This window comes from Dromiciops gliroides, chromosome 2, assembly GCF_019393635.1.
Source record: "Dromiciops gliroides isolate mDroGli1 chromosome 2, mDroGli1.pri, whole genome shotgun sequence".
Lineage (NCBI taxonomy): Eukaryota > Metazoa > Chordata > Mammalia > Microbiotheria > Microbiotheriidae > Dromiciops > Dromiciops gliroides.
In genome coordinates this window covers 242276237-242294622 of record NC_057862.1, presented here as the reverse complement: position 1 = coordinate 242294622, position 18386 = coordinate 242276237, and the positions used below count along the sequence as shown (strand labels likewise).

The 18386-nt window shown below is 42.7% G+C and overlaps 1 protein-coding gene across 3 annotated transcripts in view; it reads right to left on the bottom strand.

The window, feature by feature from the left end:
- Nucleotides 1-15993, bottom strand: part of SMOC1 (SPARC related modular calcium binding 1) — a 219690-nt gene extending 203697 nt beyond the window's left edge. For 2 of the 3 annotated variants that reach the window (XM_043988242.1, XM_043988244.1), the window contains exon 1: nt 15560-15992. In XM_043988242.1, coding sequence (XP_043844177.1) covers nt 15560-15658 — 99 coding nt within the window. In that variant the 5' untranslated portion in view covers nt 15659-15992. Of the gene's footprint in view, nt 1-15559 lie in introns of all 3 variants that reach the window. The other variant, XM_043988243.1, reaches the window with a different exon arrangement.
- Between the last annotated feature and the right edge of the window lie 2393 nt (nt 15994-18386).

Here is an 18386-nt window from a genome sequence, read left to right as displayed (position 1 = left end):
TCTATAGGGAATTAACATGAACTGAGGAGATAAAAGTAATTTCCCCATAGATAAGAGTTCAAAGGCTATAAACAAAAATTTCTTAAAAGAAGAAACAAAAACTATCAGCAACCATCTAACAGGGTGTTCAACATCACTACTAACCAAAGAAAAGTGTGTAAAAACAATTAAGATCACTCCACACCTATCAGTGATAAAAAGATTCAACAGTAGCGATGAGGGAACTCAAACACACTAATTCACTGCTAGTAGAATTGTGACTTGATCCAACCATTTGGGAAAATGATTTAGAAATATAAGAAGAGTTATAGAATTATTCACTTGACAAAGCTAAACTGCTAACAGGTTTGTGCCATTACCAAGGAGGTATTTGACAACACAAAAGATCAATTTCTATAAGAATATTCATAGCACTCTTTGTAAGAGCAATAAATTGGAAAATTATGGGCCACAGAATTTGGGAATGGCTGAACAAATCATGGCATGTGAATGAAATAAAATATGATTGTGACATAAGGAATGGCAAATTTGAAGAATTTAAATATAAGAAGAGGTATAGGAAGTGATACAGAGAGAAAATAGAATAAGAATATACATATAAATTGTATATATGTATAGTGTATAGATAATTGTATAGATAACTATATGTATATTAAAATTATCATCTTTTAGGTGTAATTATATATATATAAATTGTCATCTTTTTAGTTGTAATTATATTTATATAATATATATTAAATTACATATTATATTATATATATATATAATTACAACTAAAAAGATGACTATTTTAAATGGGAACCCAACAAATTCAAAGACATTTATGATTCTGAATAATTCAGTTGGAAGTACATTGTGGGGGGGATGTTTGTAAGATACTTTGAGAAACATCTTTTATTCTTTTTCTGGCTCTGCTAACTCTCCCTTAGCCCCTGTAATCCCCTGCTAACCATCTGTTAGCCCCTGTAATTTCCTTCTCCCATTGGAGAGTTCCTCCTTGGTTCTCCATTTTGGGAAGGGACTCAGCTTGGCCATCCTGCACTCCTCACCTGGCTCTGCTTCTGATTTTCTGGACTTTGTCACCAGACCTACACATGATGGTACCTCTCCCTACCCCTGATTTTTAGCTCCTTTTTATAGGTTGTCTTCTCCCATTAGAATGTAAGCTCCTTGAGGGAAAAGGCTATCATTCTTTTTCCTTGTATTTGTACCACCAGCACTTAGTGCAGTGCCATACTTAATAACTGCTAGTTAACTCATTTTGAAACCAAATCAATCAATTTTTAAATATTAAAACTGACATTTATAGCACTTTAAAGTTCATAAAACACTTCATATACATTATCTCATTTGATTCTCACAACCACCTCTAGTGAAACTCAAGGCAAGTTAAATAATTTGCCTGTGGTCACACAGCTAATAAGTGTCAGGGGTGAGATTCAAACCAGATCTTACAAATTCCAAGCCTAGCATTACATTACATTACATCCATTACATCACATTGCTCCTAGTAAGAAAAGAGTGAGAAATAAAAAACACATCAATAAGGAGAGGTGTAGGCTAGCAAACAGTAGTTAGGTGGATTCAAAACTGCTTAAATGACCAATGGTCCAATGTTAACTTGGAAGGTCTTTAGTAGGATACCCTAGGGAATCTGTCTTTTTTTTTTTTTTGCAGGGCAATGAGGGTTAAGTGATTTGCCCAAGGTCACACAGCTAGTAAGTATCAAGTGTCTGAGGCTGGATTTGAACTCAGGTCCTCCTGAATCCAGGGCCAGTGCTTTATCCACTGTGCCACATAGCTGCCCCTGGGATCTGTCTTTAGCTCTAAGTTGCAGGGCTACATTTTTGTCAACAACTTGAACAAAAGTATACTATACATGATGGCATTCATCAAATTTACAGATTACACAAAGTTTAGAAAGAGATAACATAAGATACTAGTCGACACTCCAAAAGACCTTGACATGCTCTAATGATAGGGTGAATCTAAATAAAGTAGAATTTAATAGCAACAAACTCACATTTAAACATATCAACTTCTCCAGTACAAAAAGTGGGAGCAATGGTTAGATGACCACTAAGTGAACAATACTACACAGTAACCAGAAAATGTGCATTGAGAGAATCTTAGCATGCAAGTCTAGGGAGGTGACATTTCTGCTCTATTCTGTCCTGGTAAACCCCATAAATGAAAGATAGTTTCAGTTCTGGCTACCTCCCTTTTAGGAAGGATATTAAGAAGTTAGAGAGTATACAGACATTGATTAGTATTGTAAGTGCACTGAAGACCATGCCATAGGAGAATCAACTAAAGCAACTAGAGATATTTAGTATGGAGTAGTAAAGACTTGGGGGCAGCTAGGTGGTACAGTGGATAGAGTACTGGGCCTGGACTCAGGAAGACTCATCTTCCCGAGTTCACATCTGGCCTCAGACACTAGCTGTGTCACAAGTCACTTAATCCTGTCTGCCTCAGTTTCCTCATCTGTAAAATGAGGCGGAAAAGGAAATGGCAAATCACTCCAACATCTTTGCCAAGAAAACCCTAAATGAGGCCATGAAGAGTCACACAACTGAAAAATGACTGAACAACGAAAGTCAAGACTTAAAGGAGAGGGGTAACCATTAGCTATCTTCATGTATCTGAATGCCTGTCATGTGGAAGAAGGATTAAATTTGTCCTACTTAGTCCTGGGTGGCACAACTACAAACAATGGGTGGAAGCTGAAAAAAGGTGGATTTAGGCTTGATGTGAAGAAAAAACTTCCCAACAATTATAGCTATCCAAAGTAGAATGGGGGTAGTACAAGAAAGGACACCGCATTGGAGGTCTTTAAGAAAAAGGGGCATGATCACTTGTTGGGAAGGTATCGAGGGGATTTCTATATAGGTACATGCTGGACTAGGTGGTCTCTGGGGTTCCCTTGCAATACTGTCATTAGGTAAGCATTATATGTAGAATCAGAGTACCTGGGCTCAATTCCCAGCTTTCTATTTATGTGACCTTGAGCAAGTCACCTCCCCATGCCTCAGCTTCTTTATCTATAAATTGAAAGGCTGGACTAGATAATCTTAGTACTCTCTCACAGAATCCAGACATTTTTCCCATTGACATCTCAAGGGTAACCTGAATTTGGGGGTTGGAGTATTAGGCAGGGGCATGAATAGTAGTAAACAAAGTAGAAAGTTAACTTGGTTATAACACAAAAGATTTTTTAATAGTATTTCCAACTGCATATTTTTAAGTCAGCAAAATACCCTCTTTCATGGAACATGGGCATTGGAATGAAACAATTAAAATGTGTTATCTGACTCAAAGCCTTAGGGGAGAGCAATACATAAGGGATGTAAGGAACATAGTTTTCCAGCCTTGTCCAGAGTACACTCCAGCTGTGGAATCAGACAAACAAGAGATAGTGATCTGGCATCCACAGAAAGTGGCCAGGGATTTATTTGCCTGACTTACTTCATGAAGATATCTGGCCAACAGGTCGGCTGAAGTTTATTGAGAACTCCAAAAAGATTCTATGGGACTCCACATAGAACAGCTATTGATCTTTCAGAAAGGGACAAGAACTGATGATTTAATGCTTCTAATAAGTGTCTGATGTTTACTGGAGAGATATGATCCTAGGGAAGTAGCTTTACTTCTAAGTGACTCAAGTAACATTAAGACTGTCTGCTGATCTACATCAGTAGGGAATATTTCCTTACCAGGAGAACCCTAATCCAATAAAATCACAGGCCTGATTAAAATACTGAAAAAATGAAATCTCTATTAAGCATTTTTAACACAAAAATCCCAAAGGAAATATATAAATATTAAAAATGAAAAGTAGATATGAAAAGGGAAAGTCAACTAATTGATATAATGCACTTAGTTTGGAGTGTGTGTGTATGTGTGTGAGAGAGAGACAGAGACAGAGACAGAGACAGAGACAAAAAGACATAGAGATACAGAGAAACAGAGAGAATCACAGAGAAACAGAGACAGTGAAGGAGAGACAGAAAGACAGAGAGAGACAGAGACACAGAGACACAGAGACAGAGAGACAGAGAGACAGAGAGAGAGACAGGGAGAGAGGGAGAGAGGGACAGAGAGGGAGAGAGGGACAGAGAGACAGAGAGGGAGAGAGGGACAGAGAGACAGAGAGGGAGAGAGGGACAGAGAGAGAGACAGAGAGAGAGACAGAGAGAGACAGAGACATGCCTTTTTTGAGGGGTGGAGGAGAAAATGGAGGCGTTATATGGAGATCCAATTTTCCATCTACCTCCCTAAGTCCTAAATCTATTCCACCTTGAATCATGATCCCTGCTGAGCAAATATTGTACAATGCTAACCCTGTTTGGCAGGCCTTGGGACCTGCACTGATCGATTTCTCTTCAGCAAGTCAACCCTTGTCCTTCCTGAAACAGCTCTGCAGGGACAAATGTGGAAGGAGGGGGCCTTTCAGCCTGATGCTCCAAGCAGCAATGCCAGAAACCTGACTAGCTGAACAATTAAACCTCTATGTGATTCAAAGAGAAAGGGGACCTGTACCTGCTAAATGAGGCCATGGCTGCCCCTTCCCCCAGCCCTCTGGTAAAAAGGAAAGTTGGGGCAGGGGGGTAGAAATCAGCTCAGAAGCAAACCTTCTGGCATGATTCCTCTAAGCTGAAGCTTTTGACCTAACCACCTGCTAGATGCACAGGTAGAATACCACATTCAGCCCATGGTATAATTAAGATTGCCATTTGAGTCAGCTAATGGTATTTTCACCAGGGCCTTGCATATGCTTCTCAATCAATTTCAATATTTATTATTATGTGGCAGGCACTGTACTGAGGATATAAAATAAGGCAAAAGACAGTCCCTGCCTTCAAAGAGCTTGCAACATAATGAGGTAAAAAACATGCGAATATATACAAAGCAAACTATACATGAGATAAATAGAAAATCATTAAAAGAAGGAAAACATTGGAATTAAGAGGGGTCGGGGAAGCCTTCCTGTAGAAGGTGAGATTTTAGTTTGGACTTAAAGGAAGCCAGGGAGGTCAGAAGTTTGAGCAGAGGAAGGAGAGTGTTCCAGGCTTGGGGACAGCTAGAGAGAATGCCCAGAGCTGAGATGAAATATCTTGTTCATAGAACAGTCAGGAGGCTGGTGTCACTGGACCAAAGAGGTAAGGTATAAGAAGAGTTTCTACTTTCTAGGTGGGAGGGGGCTAGGTTATAAAGAGCTTTGAATGACAAATAGAGTATTCTGTATTTGATCCTAGAGGCAATGGGGAGCCATTGGAGTTTATGGAGCAGGGGAAGTTATGGGATCGGATTTACACTTTAGGAAAATCACATTAGTGATTTAGCTCAACGGAGGATGGATTGGGGTAGGAAGACTCTTGAGGCAGGCTAGGTGTTCAAGTTAGGCCTTCTGCCTTTTATTCTCACCAGGAACTTCTCAAGCAAGTCTCTCACATGCCTACGAGGCAGGTATCCTAATAAACAGAGAGCATCAAGGCCCAAATTCAACTTCCTGTCCCCATTCCTGTTTTTGACTGAGACATGATACTCAAGCAGAAAGTCAGAGCACTAGACTTCCAGTTCCTAACTTCTTCACAATCATTGTTCTCACCAAAGTCCTTAACTATTGGCTGATTGGAAATCTGCTTTGTTGGAGACTGCTATTGGAAAACATCTGTCATGACTCTAAAGCCCGTAGAAGGTGCAAATGTGAATGCTTTCTATTCTGTTATATAAGCAGAATTTTTTTTAATTACAGAGCAGCAACATGATAGAGTGGATATAAGGTTGGTCTTGGAGTCAGGGACCAGAGTTCAAATCTACTTCTGACACACGTGTGACTATAGTTAAGTCATTGAACTTCTCAAATAATTCTATAAATTACAGACAATTGCCTGATTTGCATCTGTGGAAGGAACTTTCTTTTCACTGATGAAATGACCGACTGATGAAATTACTAAACTAAGTCTAAACTAAGACTCAATGGATTTCAATATTTTCTTATCTCTTCTCCATTCCTTTTGTGATTAGAGAATTATCTACTTTCTCCCCCATGCCTCAAAAAAGCAGACTTGATTAGCTCTGGAGGCTAAGACTTGAGCCATTACAGGTCTTCCTGTTGCCTGAAGGTCATCTACAAAGAGTAAATGTCCCTCTGACTTAGCAAATGACCCACTGTCATTCAAGTCTCCACTCCTTGCTGATCAAATGTATTTATTTATGGAGAAAATGGGTGGGGGTGGGAGAAGTCTACCTTATCACGGTCCTGTATCCTTTGCTGAGTATCCTTTCCATTCTGTGGCTAAGTAAACCTCCTTTTGTTAACTGCTAGATTGGAGCAAAATTAGATATACAAAGACAATCTAGAACTTGAGCTACCCAACTGGTCTGATTCCGGTATGGCCAATTACTTTTTGGATGATTAAGTCAGGAATAACTGCAAAAGGCATCATGGTTGAAGTTAAGGAAAGGCTATGAAGACAGCAAAGAATGGGATGATCAGATAGCCCGATAAAGTAGCAAGCACAGCATCCCAAGGCAAAATCCCTTCTGGGGACATATGGAGAATCCTCTCAATGGGACAAAGAGAAGACCCCCACTGACCTGAAGAAATTAGTTTGTTTTATGCTAAAGGAGGTTGACAGAGAGTTTGAAGATAATGCCAGGGGGTGTACATTTTGGTGGTTAACAGTTCTGGAGAACTTGGATTGCTAATATGGGAAATGAAAACAAACAAACCCAAAACAAATAAACACAAAACCCTGGGCCAGTACTTTTCAACAACAAAGGACAGAGCTCTTGGTTTTAAGGATCACAACACAAGGGCAGAGGGATGGATGATGGATTTATTAACAGTACAAGTGAGAGGGGTAATGCGGATGGGGGGCAGGGACTATCAGCCTACAGGCAGGACATATGGTCTCTAACCCAGAGGTTTAGCTAGAAAAGGTGTTAAATCCTGTTGAGATTCAGGCTATAAAGTAAGAGAATAGGAGCCAAAGGGAGGAGAATTGAGAGCCATCACTGGTGGTACAAAAGCCTTAGGCATATATTATTACTATCTATACCTCCCCCTTCAGGGATTGGGGGTGGTGGGGGGGGTGGGAGTGGGACACAACTATTGCCAAGGACCTATGGATGAGTCACTGGAACAATGGTAGTTGAGGTTGTGATCCAGTGGAGTCAATTTGAAGATCTCCACAGCTGAGTTCCAAAGATCTGGTGAGCTTGCAGAAGACTTACTGTTGCAAAGCCAATTACAGCAGTTAGAGACCCTAGATAGAGACTATGATTTGTCCCTTTCAGGTAGCTAAGAAGAAGAGTTGTACATGCCTAGCCCCATAAAGATGGATTCCCACTGTATGTGGTTCCCTAATGTGGATCTGCAAGGGAGGAGATGAAATTCCTAAAAGAGATGAGGTTGATTGATCACTTCTATGTGTCCCCCCGCCAACCCTACCCCAACACAAACACATAGTACACCACTTCCTAGGACCAGCTTATGTAGGAGGCACCTAGAGCCCATCTTCTGGGTAGAGCTTTGACCAGGTGGCATCGGGCTTTAGCTATGGACCTATGCATATCAAAAGGTGACATTTGAGGAGAAGATCAGGAACAGCAGTAGCCAAATATGGTTGTCAGTGCAAATAGCAATTCTAGAGATGGCCAGAGGATGCATGTGCCACACTTGAGGAGGAAAATTTCCTCTCCTAGAGGGAGTTTTGTGTATGGCTCATTGAAACATGAGCTTGATAAGGAGCCAATAGATTGTCAATTTATGTGAGTGCTAGTAAAACTGTATTCTGATATCTGGGATCAGGACCCTTCTACCCCATCCAAGCTTAAGGTATCCCCTCAAGCGCCTACCCATTTGAAGTGCTGAGTCTCAAGAACAAGGGCCAAAGTCAAAGTTCCCTTAAGGATAAGTTCATCCTTACTTGAAGGACTTCAAGCGCATCAGAGCCTATATGCCCAAGTCACACTAGCCTGGAAAGGGAAGAACCTTCAACTGTACAAAGGGCTCCTAGACACTGGTAGCCAAATTATACTGTTATACCATGGGACCCTTAATGGGATCACAAAGGCATCCCAGTTTCCATCAAAGGCTTCAAGGGACAGATTACCAAGGAATGTGGGAAGATCTTGTCAGTGACAACTGTGGCCCAGTGTATAGTGGAAATCAGCATTCTAAGTTCTTGGGAATCAGTACCTGTATGATCCTTTTGGCAACCTCCTGCCTGTTATTGTGTGTGATAGAATTGCCTGGACCATCCTCTATAGTTAAGACCAAACAATATAAGATCCAAAGTGAAAGAGGGGGGAAAGATATTTCCCCCTAGTGATAGAGGGGGACAGGTAGGTGGCACAGTAGATGGAGCGCTGGGTTTTGAGTCAGGAAGACCTGAGTTCAAATCTGGACACAGATGTTAGCTATGTGATTCTGAGCAGGCCACTTAAGCCTGTTTGCCTCAGTTTTCTCATCTGCAAAAGGAAAAAGGAAATGGCAAACTACTCCAGTATCTTTGTTAAGATACCAAAGGTCACACAGCTCATAAGTTTCTGAGGCCAGATTTGAACTCAGGAAAATGCATCTTCCTGATTCCAATCCCAGTGCCCTTTCCACTGGGCTGCCTAGCTGCCACCTACCATTAAGAGTCAGGCATGACTGGACAATAAAATGATGGAAGTGAAGGAGGAAGAAATTCCCCTTACAACAACCCTGTGTTTCTGGTGAAAAGGGAAAATGATGCCTGGCACACAGTGGACTAGAGAGAGCTGAACAAAGTTTTCAGATTCATCACTGCAAACATTCCTGACCTCATCAACAAAGGAAATCTGACAGCCCAACCTCCTAGTGGGAGGCATGGAATTACTGAACCCATCAATGCTTTTTTCTTTATTCCTGTGGCCAAAACTAGTCAGAAATTGTTTTATTTCACCTGGAAAGGAATCCAGTTATACCTTCCCAATCATTCCCTAGGCTGGCTATCTGAACTCTGCATACAGCTGCAGTTTGGTGGGCAGAAATCAGAAAGAAGTTTCCCTTCTTGAGGACATCAATATCCACCTCTGCACAGTGATGATACATGCCTTATGTATGGCAGGAACAAGCAATGGAAAATCATCCTTAAAAAACAACCAGGTACCAATCCACTCAGTCAGGTTTTGAGAGAATCGTTAGGAAAAATTAAGATGATTCTGAACAGAGTCAAGTATAAGTAACTAACAACTTCTTCTCCATTCCCTAAAAAGAAAGTCCAGAGATTTATTAGGCTCTTTGGGTTTTGGAGAAGCCACATTCTCCATCTGGATGTCATAATGACTCCAATTACTAAGTCACCCATACATCTGCCTCTTTCAACGGGGCCCAGAACAGTTTATAAGTTTGGAAGATCTGCATCAGGACCAGCAGTATGTTTTTTAAAGAAAAGAAGAAGAGAATGGAGCCTTTTTCAGGCATCTAGGCATAGCCAAACCAAATGGTTGGCTGGCTTATGGCTTCTAAAAAATTTCCCCGAATTGGCCATTCATGATGCCCCTTTTGAAAAGCAGTGACTCAGCTCCTCCTGGGCTCAAGTTGCTAATGAGCCAATAATTTTGGTCATTCTATCACTCTTTAGCAAGAGTTGTTTATTGAGAGTTGGGTGATACAAGATAATTGTTCTAACGAGATGGTCAGAGCACAAGATTCTTTTGTTAAATGGAAATGGGACAGTAAATATCTCACCCAGTTCCTTCTGTGTTAGTGCCCTTCAAAAATAAGTTTTAACTCTGCCAAAGACAGGGACCTCTAATCTAAGTCCCAACACCCTGCCTCTCCCAATGGGCCCCTTCCTATAAGGGCCCAGGTCTTGAGGAATACCATATTTTGCCTGGTTCACCAAGAGCACTTTCTGCTACTACAGAGCCATGCTCAAGTGGACTTCAATGGCCATTAAGGGAAGAAGGAAAGAATGTGGAAAATAAGCATTTATTAAGTGCCTGCTATGTGCCAGGCACTGTGCTAAATAATTTATAAATATCTCATTTGATCCTTACAAGAATTTTTATTGGGTTATTATTACCACCCAATAATGAGAATATTATTATCCCCATTTTGTAGATGAGGAAACTGAGACAGAGGTTAAGCAATTTACCCAGTGTAATACAGTCAGTAAGTATCTGAAACTGGATTTGAACTCAGGTCTTCCTGTAAGCACTTTAACTACAGTACCACCCAGCTTTTGTTGTTCGGTCATTTCAGTCATGTGCAATTCTTCATAACCCCATTTTGGGGTTTTCTTGGCAAAGATACTAGAGTGGTTTGCCATTTCCTTCTTCTGTTTGTTTTACAGATGAGGAAACAGAGGCAAATAGGATTAAGTGACTTGCCCAAGGTCACGCAGCCAATAAGTGTCTGAGGCCAGATTCGAACTCAGGAAGTTGTGTCTTTCTGATTCCAATCCCAGTGCCCTTTCCAATATGCTGCCTAGCTGCGACCCACCATTAATTAGGTAATGAGGGATACCTACAGAATAGGTGTCCAGTCACGTTCTCACAGGGGATGCAACTGTGGGGCCATACGGTTGACATATGAGAGCTTTGAGGGACCTGGTAGATAGAATTTTCATCTAAAATGATTCCTGATAGTAGCCATTGTACTTGCCAAGTGGTTTGGAACCTAGAAAGAACAGAGCTGGACAATCTAAAGTTCTCTTTTTCGGGGTCAGATATCCAATGAAGAAATTATCCTGCTGCCTCCCCCAACACGTAATTGTTTGTGGGACATCAATGCTCATCAGACATATCATATACTCTCTCCTAGAGGTTGGGTACTGGGGCCAAAGTCAATTTGGACATGGGGGCAATGATGTTATCTTGTGAAAGGTGTGGGACCATATGATTCCCCCTAAGAATGAAGCAATGGTACTCCCCTCTACTCCTCTCCAAAAGACTAGCATGGCATGATCCCACATGGTTTTCCCTCACTTGCCTTCAGATTATGTCTTCATTTCAAGGCAAGAGGTCTGTCCCTTTTCAGCATATGCTATCATTGTGCTAGTCAAGTCAGTCACTGTGGCAGCTACCACCAAAGCTCTCACAGAACATATCTTTCTTCCTTGTCATATTTCACACCTGGATCATTGCCTTTAATCAGGTTACCTACTTCATCCTCATGGACATCTGTGATTGGGCATCACATCTCCTGGAGTTTAACCTTTCCTGGACCACTCCCACCCTGCTTTCAGAGTTTAGCCCTGGAATGGGCTCTTGAAACAGCAATTTTATCATGAGGTCCCTATTTGTCATGGCCCCATGCCCCACATCTTGTAGGCTATGTCTTCCACAAATTGACATACTCTAGGAAAGAAGAAGTCTCTCTGATTCATTGGCTTCTGGAAGATTGACCAGATAAGGACTTCAGACATCATCTCATCCTCTTCCTTATTCCATCTCCTACACCATTTCCTGGGCCTCCAGGTCCCAGACTCTTCAGAGGGTTCTATTCAACCTGAGAAAATGACTTTTTTGTGAGGCAATTGGGGTTAAGTGACTTGCCCAGGGTCACACAGCTAATAAGTGTCAAGTGTCTGAGGCCGAATTTGAACTCAGGTCCTCCTGACTCCAGGGATGGTGCTTTATCTGAGGAAATGACTTATTTGGCAGATCCCCTTTCCTCCAGGATGGTTCACATAACTGCTCAGAAAGGGTTTCAGGGACCATGGGGTACAATTGTGAGCTTTTTTGGTTTCTAACAATAAATGGGAAGGCAAAGCGGTAGCTGCATAACCATGATCATTGCAAATTTACAAGAAAGAAAGGAGATCCTTCAGCCAACTTGGTGGCAAACCTGAGACCCTGGATGAAGGTCAGGGAGAGTCTCTACCTAGCCCTTGTGGAATTAATAGACAGCCCCTCAGCAGAAGCCTCCAAATGGGCAAAGAATGGATATCTTTGATATGTTAGAGCTCCCAGGGAAGGGGAAATTTGGGATGTGGACAAACGAATAATGACGGAAGGGCCATTCAGGAGTCTCACTATCAACTCAGATCTGGGACAAGTTATATGAAAAAGAGTTCTTTTACTGCAGAAATCTGTGAACCATGATGAGAACTGTTGACTGGGATAAAAAGACACATGTTAGGGGCAGCTAGGTGGCACAGTGGATAAAGCACCAGCCCTGGATTCAGGAGTACCTGAGTTCAAATCCGGCCTCAGACACTTGATACTTACTAGCTGTGTGACCCTGGGCAAGTCACTTAACCCTCATTGCCCCACTTAAAGAAAAAAAGACACGTGTTGTGGCTCTGATATGACTGGTGCCGTTCCTGTTCTTCATCACTGCTCTACAACAAGAAACCCACTGTGAACTGCAAAGATTTCCTATCACCCACCACACAGGTCAGATCTTCAATAGCTGGGACTTGGTCCTTTCCTGAGAGGAAGAGGTAAAACCTAGGATTTCTGGTCTTTGTTCTCTTTCATCTTCTGCCATTTCTTCTGGGGCCCCTTCCACTGCTTGTTTTTAATTTGTGTGAGGTTTTGTGGGGGAGGAGTTATCTTTTAGTTGTAGGTTTTTCCTTTTGTTTCTCCAGAGCTCTCCATGCTAAACTTCTCATTTTCCAAAGGTTAGTCTTGCCCAATATGGGAGCTTTAGGACCTAGGGTGTAAGAGGTACAATATCTACCATGGTCCTGCCATGTTGAGAGTATACTGGGCTTTGAGTCAGAAAGACCCAAGTTAAAATCCTAACCCAGAAACTTACTAGCTGTGTGACCCTGGGCAAGTCACTTAACTTCCCCCTGCCTTGGTTTCTTCATCTGTAAATAAGGATAACAGTAGCATTACCTCATAGAGCTGTTGTGAAGATTATAGGAGGGAATATTTATACTCTACTTTGTAAACCTTAAAGTTCTATATAAATCTTAGCTGTACTAGTTGGGTTTTTTTTCCCCTAAAAGGTAAGGAAGCTGTCCTAGAGCCTCTATTGGTCCAGGAAACCATGGCTTGAGCCACTGAAATGGCTGCCTGGTTGCCTAAGGGCATTAAAGAAGCCAGACCACAGAGAATCAGAGCCCCTCAGACTTGGTGGAAGTCCCACTGTCATGTAAGCCATCACATTCTGCTGACTAAATACATTTCTCTATAGAGACAAAGGGGGCAGCATCTACCTGAACTATCCTTTCCATACTTTGGTTAATTAAATTTTCTTTTAGTAACTATTAGATGGTCTAAAAATGTCTCGTTTTATTCCAGTCTCCAACCTGAACTTCCAGAACAACCTGGGTCAGGTCTGGCCTATAAGACCTTTAAAGAGGTATAATTTTAATTTGTTTAAAAATCTATTAAATAACTTAAGACAACCACAAACTCAAGTACAAGATTTAGTCCTGATACAATCCTAAATATACCATTGGCTCACATGTTTGAGGGGTTAGGAGTGTGTGTGTGTGTGTGTGTGTGTGTGTGTGTGTGTGTGTGTGTGTGTGTGTGTGTGTGTGTGTAAGGCACAGAAGCCTATTCAATTTATTGTTTATGTACCACCACTTGTATTGAATTGATGAACTAAAGGAGCTGGGGTTGGGGGGAAGTGAGGGGGAGCTTCATCAATTGCCCAATTCATTTACTGAGCAATGATTTATTAAGAGCCTACTGTGTACAGAACATGGTATTAGGCACTGGGGCAAATCACCAAAACACAAAAAAACAGTAGTACAAAATTTAAAAGAGGGTTTTAATTCTAAGTAATAAATGAAGAGAGGAGATGACTTACAAAACTAAAAATGCAAAACAAGATTTCACCCCCAAACCATTTGTTAGATAAACTAATTTTGGTGATCATGGTGGGAAGGCTGGCATCTTTATTTTATTTGGGAGCTCTCTAGTCTATTTCTCCAGTCTTTGCTGTTCTTAATTAGTTGGAGGAAACACCCCTGCTCACCCAACCTCTCAGTTTAAGGGGCTTTAATATCAAATCAAGTGGCTTCATTTAAAAGGCATCCTCATCTACATCCATAAAAGTCACACAGAGAGCTCTTACTTGCCCTAACCTTGAAAATCCCTGCTGCCAAGGATTTAGGACACACACTGGGTCTAATCTGCCACATTTTAACTGCTGCTGTTACACATCTGGTCATAAAAAACAAGGTACAGCCCAACACAGACAACACTTTTCCTTTGCAGAGTGCCTAGAGCGCTGATCTCCCGATGATAAAGGGGCTTCAAACGAAATCACTATGTCTGATGAGTGATTAAGTCTCTCCATGCCTTGCCATTTTCTTTTTTCTCACACCCAGCCCGCTGCTATGAAGATGATTCTCATATAGCAGTGAGGGGTTAAAAAGATTCTGAGATTTTAAAAGATACAAGGTAAAAGCCAGTGAGGTTCTCTAGCGGATCACACACTGATGGAAGAGTCGGTTGGCTTTTTATAAAAATCAAGTTTACTTTTTTTAAAAACACACTCAGCATTCATATTGACTTGGGATAGCAGCTATTCCTAGTTACAGATGAGTAAATAGTTCATTTCTGAGCTGGAGATTGTCTGGAGTTTGCAAAAACTGAACTGTTAAAGACTACAGGATGATCTAATTAAGTTGGAGGAGGGAAATCTATAAAGAAAATTCACGACAAGTTATTTGTCAATACGGTGTACTAGGAACAATCCTGTTCTCCGAATAGGAATAGCATTTTATCCCTCTTACCAAACAGAGCAAAGGTCAGCATCATACAATTTCCAAACAGAGTAGTGTTGGAAGCATGTAGAGTTGCTACTTCATACTGCACATTTTTTCTTCTATTCCCTCACTATATAGGTATTCGCCACCATCACCACTTCCCAACCCCTCCCCCCGCCCCCCAGCATTTTAGTTATGCCTTACTTATGAGCACCAAGATTTTCTGTTTTGAGTTCATTAGAAATGCTCGTTTAAAAAAAAAAAACACTCTACAAGATCTTGTTTTGCTACTGGATAGATAACTCAAAACTGGGTGGGGGCGGGGGAAGTTGGGGGGTGAAGAGGAGTACTGTTCCCTGCCAGAGCCCCTAGCACTGAGGAAGCAGTTGCAGGTTGTGACAACAGGAAACCCCCAACTTTAGGTGAAACTCCATAGCAGGAATCAGCAGGAATTGGGGCAATCAGCAGAGTAAGTTGTGGAAGGGAAGGATGCTGGAAACAACTGGGGCGATAATGAAACTAGTCATTAACCACAAAGCATTAACCTTTAGATCAAAATCCTCCGGTAGAAGGGAGGTGTGTGTGTGTGGGGGGGGGGGAATCACCTCTCTAACTTAGCTGTGGTAACCTGACAGTCCCAGAGAAGCAGCTGAAGAAAACCCCGCTCTGTCTTTGGCTCTTTTCAAATGAAGCAAACACAGACTGGAAGGTGGCGAAAAGCACAGCCCTTTGCTCTTTTCTAAGGGGAAAAGAGGAATGGAATCGCAACAAGACACAGCTGCCTCTTCCCAGGTGGAAGGGTGCGCGGGGGTGGGAGGGCTGGAGGAGCAGAAGCAGGGTTCCCTCCGTCTACCCGTCCCTCTGCCTGCTCGGGGGAGAGGGCTAAGCAGGCACGCACTTACCCGGGGTCCGGTAGCTCTGTGGCTGGGAGTCTGCGGGAGATGCACCAGCACCAGGAGCAGCTGGGAAGTCACCAGCCGGCCCCAGCGCCCGGGAAGCATTTTGACAGCGACAGTCGTGGGGTGGGTAGCAGGCTCCGCACACACCGCCTCCCCACCCCTTGCTTCGCCCCTGGAGGAGACTCGCGGTCCGTGGGAGAGGAGAGGAGAGAGATCTCTGCGGGTGCTCCTGGAGGTTGCTTTCAAAAAGCACGGTCATGAAACAGGGAGCAGGGCCGGGATGCGAGGGAGGGGGGGAGGCAGGCGGAGAGCCTGGGCTGCAGCCGCCCGCGAGCGCGTGCTTTCCTGAGTGGACTCCGCTGAGCTCTGCCGGTCCCACGACCGTAGCAGGTTAAAAGCCTTATCCCTGGGCCATGAGAATCCCCGTTATAAACTCTGGGAGAGGCGGGGCCGGGCAGGCCTGATGGACGGCTAGGAGGGCCAGTAGCGGTCCAAATGAGGACAAGCAGAAGCCAATGGGGAAAGGGAAGGAGGGGGAGGGGTTCCCCCCCCCGCCCCTGCCTCCCCCTCTCTCCCACTCCCCTCCGCTACTTCGGTGTACTTGGGCAAAAAAGCCGAACTGCCCAGCCTGATTCTTGAGCAGGAAGTATAAAAAGAAAACCCCCGCTCTCGGCATTTCTTTCTTGACCCTCTCGACTTGGACAGGGCTTACACAACCAGAAAAGGCACTTCTATCTCCCGTCCCGTTTGACCCCATGAAAATCGAGACAACAGTAATTGGTTAGCAATTGTATAATAATCATACGAAAAGCTTTACCATTATTGAACTGCTTTAATATTATCGACTGCCCTAGGCGGTAGGTAGGGTGGGTCTTACTGTTCCCATTTTAAAGATGAAGAAGCTGAGGCTAAAGGAGGGTAGTGACCGAGGTCTCACAGCTATTAGTGACAGGGGAAGGACTCAAAGTCCCTTGTCTCATTGTCCAGTGTTCTTTCTACTAATTTCTGTTATCTGTAATACCAGAAGATGACATAAACCTTCTTGGGGGAAGCAAAAGGGAGACGGAGAAAGGGTTGTTAATAAAAGAATGGAAGGACTAGAGTGAAGTTGATTTAAGCATCACTGGAAGTGAGAAATTAAATGACACAACACGGGAGTATTTAAGCAGGGATTGGTCGACTGCCGAGGCAATATCGTAAGGAGGAATTGTGGATTAAATGACCTGTAATATCTCTTCCAACTCTAAGGAACTAAGTGACTTCTAAGGTCTAATGTTCTAAGGTGCTAAATTCCAGTTCCCAGATTTGGGAGTCTAATCTTTCCTTATAAAACACACAGCTTTCTAACAAGCTCCCTGCTTCCAACCTCTCTCCTCTCCAATCAACTAGAGAACAAGATTTAAAGTCAAAGGGCTTATATTTTTGAATGTCAACTCTGTGGATAATTATCTATAGGACCTTGGGCAAGCCAGGTCACTTCTCACTGCCTCAGTTTCCTAATCTACAAATCGAGGGGGTTAGACTGTTGCTGTTATTCAGCCATGTCCAACTCTTCCTGAACCTATTTGGGGTTCTCTTTTTTTTTTGGTGAGGCAATTGTGGTTAAGTGACTTGCCCAGGGTCACACAGCTAGTATCAAGTATCTGAGGCCAGATTTGAACTCAGGATCTCCTAAATCCAGGGCTGCTGCTTTATCCACTGCACTACCTAGCTCCCCCAATTTGGGGTTCTCTTGATAAAGGTCCTGGAGTGGCTTGCCTTTTCTTTCTCCAGTGTGTCCCCATTTTACAGATGAAGAAACTGAGGCAAACAGAGTTAAGTGACTTGCCCAGGGTCACACAGCTAGTAACTATCTGAGGCTGAATTTGAATTCAGGTCTTCCCAAATCCAGGCCCAGCACTCCATCCACTGAGCCACCTAGCTGCTTTCTAAGGTTACTTCTAGCTCTAAATCTATCTTCTTAAATCATTCACAATCCTGCCAAAATAATCTTAATACACAAGAATGAAAAGGACTGGCTTTTCAGTCAAAGACAATGGGTTCAGATGCACTATGTAGGGTTGGCGAGTCTGATGGATGACACCATTTAATCACTGTAGGCCATTTATAAAATGTGGGGATTTGGACTTGATGGACTTGATGTCTTTCAACTGTAGACCTATCATCCTATGGTTCTCAAAAACTTATAGAGGCTTCTTATTGACTACAGTAGTAGACTCCATGGTAGGGGGTAGCACTCCAACTGATCACATAAGGAGTTGGGTAACATCCAAGCTAATCCAATAATCATTTGGGGGCATTGACTACATGCCAGGCACAGTGCTAAGGACTGGAGATACATTTAATAAAAAAGAAAAACAGTCCCTACTCTCAAGGAGCTTACAATCTAATGGAGGAGATAATATACAAAAGGAGACAGGAAGTGCAGAGAACACCCGGCAGCAACTTGTTCTGTGGAGTTGACACAGAAGCAGATGTGGAGTGAAATAAATTAAAGCAATTGGAAGAGTTTGGTACTCCACCCTCCAGCCCTCTAATCAGAGCAGAGACCTGGCTGGGGTAGGCAGGTATCAACCAAGGCTTAACTTAGTGGAATGGTGATGAGCTTAACCTGGGAGTGGCATCTTGTTGCTAGGAGTTTCAGAGCAGAGTAATTGTGGAACTTGTCTCCAATGCTAGCATTCTGACCTTTATCTTCACCTCCTTCCTTTTTGGAACCCCTAAGCTCCTCCTAGGGGCAGCTAGGTGGTGCTGGTGGATAGAGTGCTGGGCCTGGAGTCAGGACAACTCATCTTCCCAAGTTCAAAGCTGTGTGACCCTGGGCAAGCTA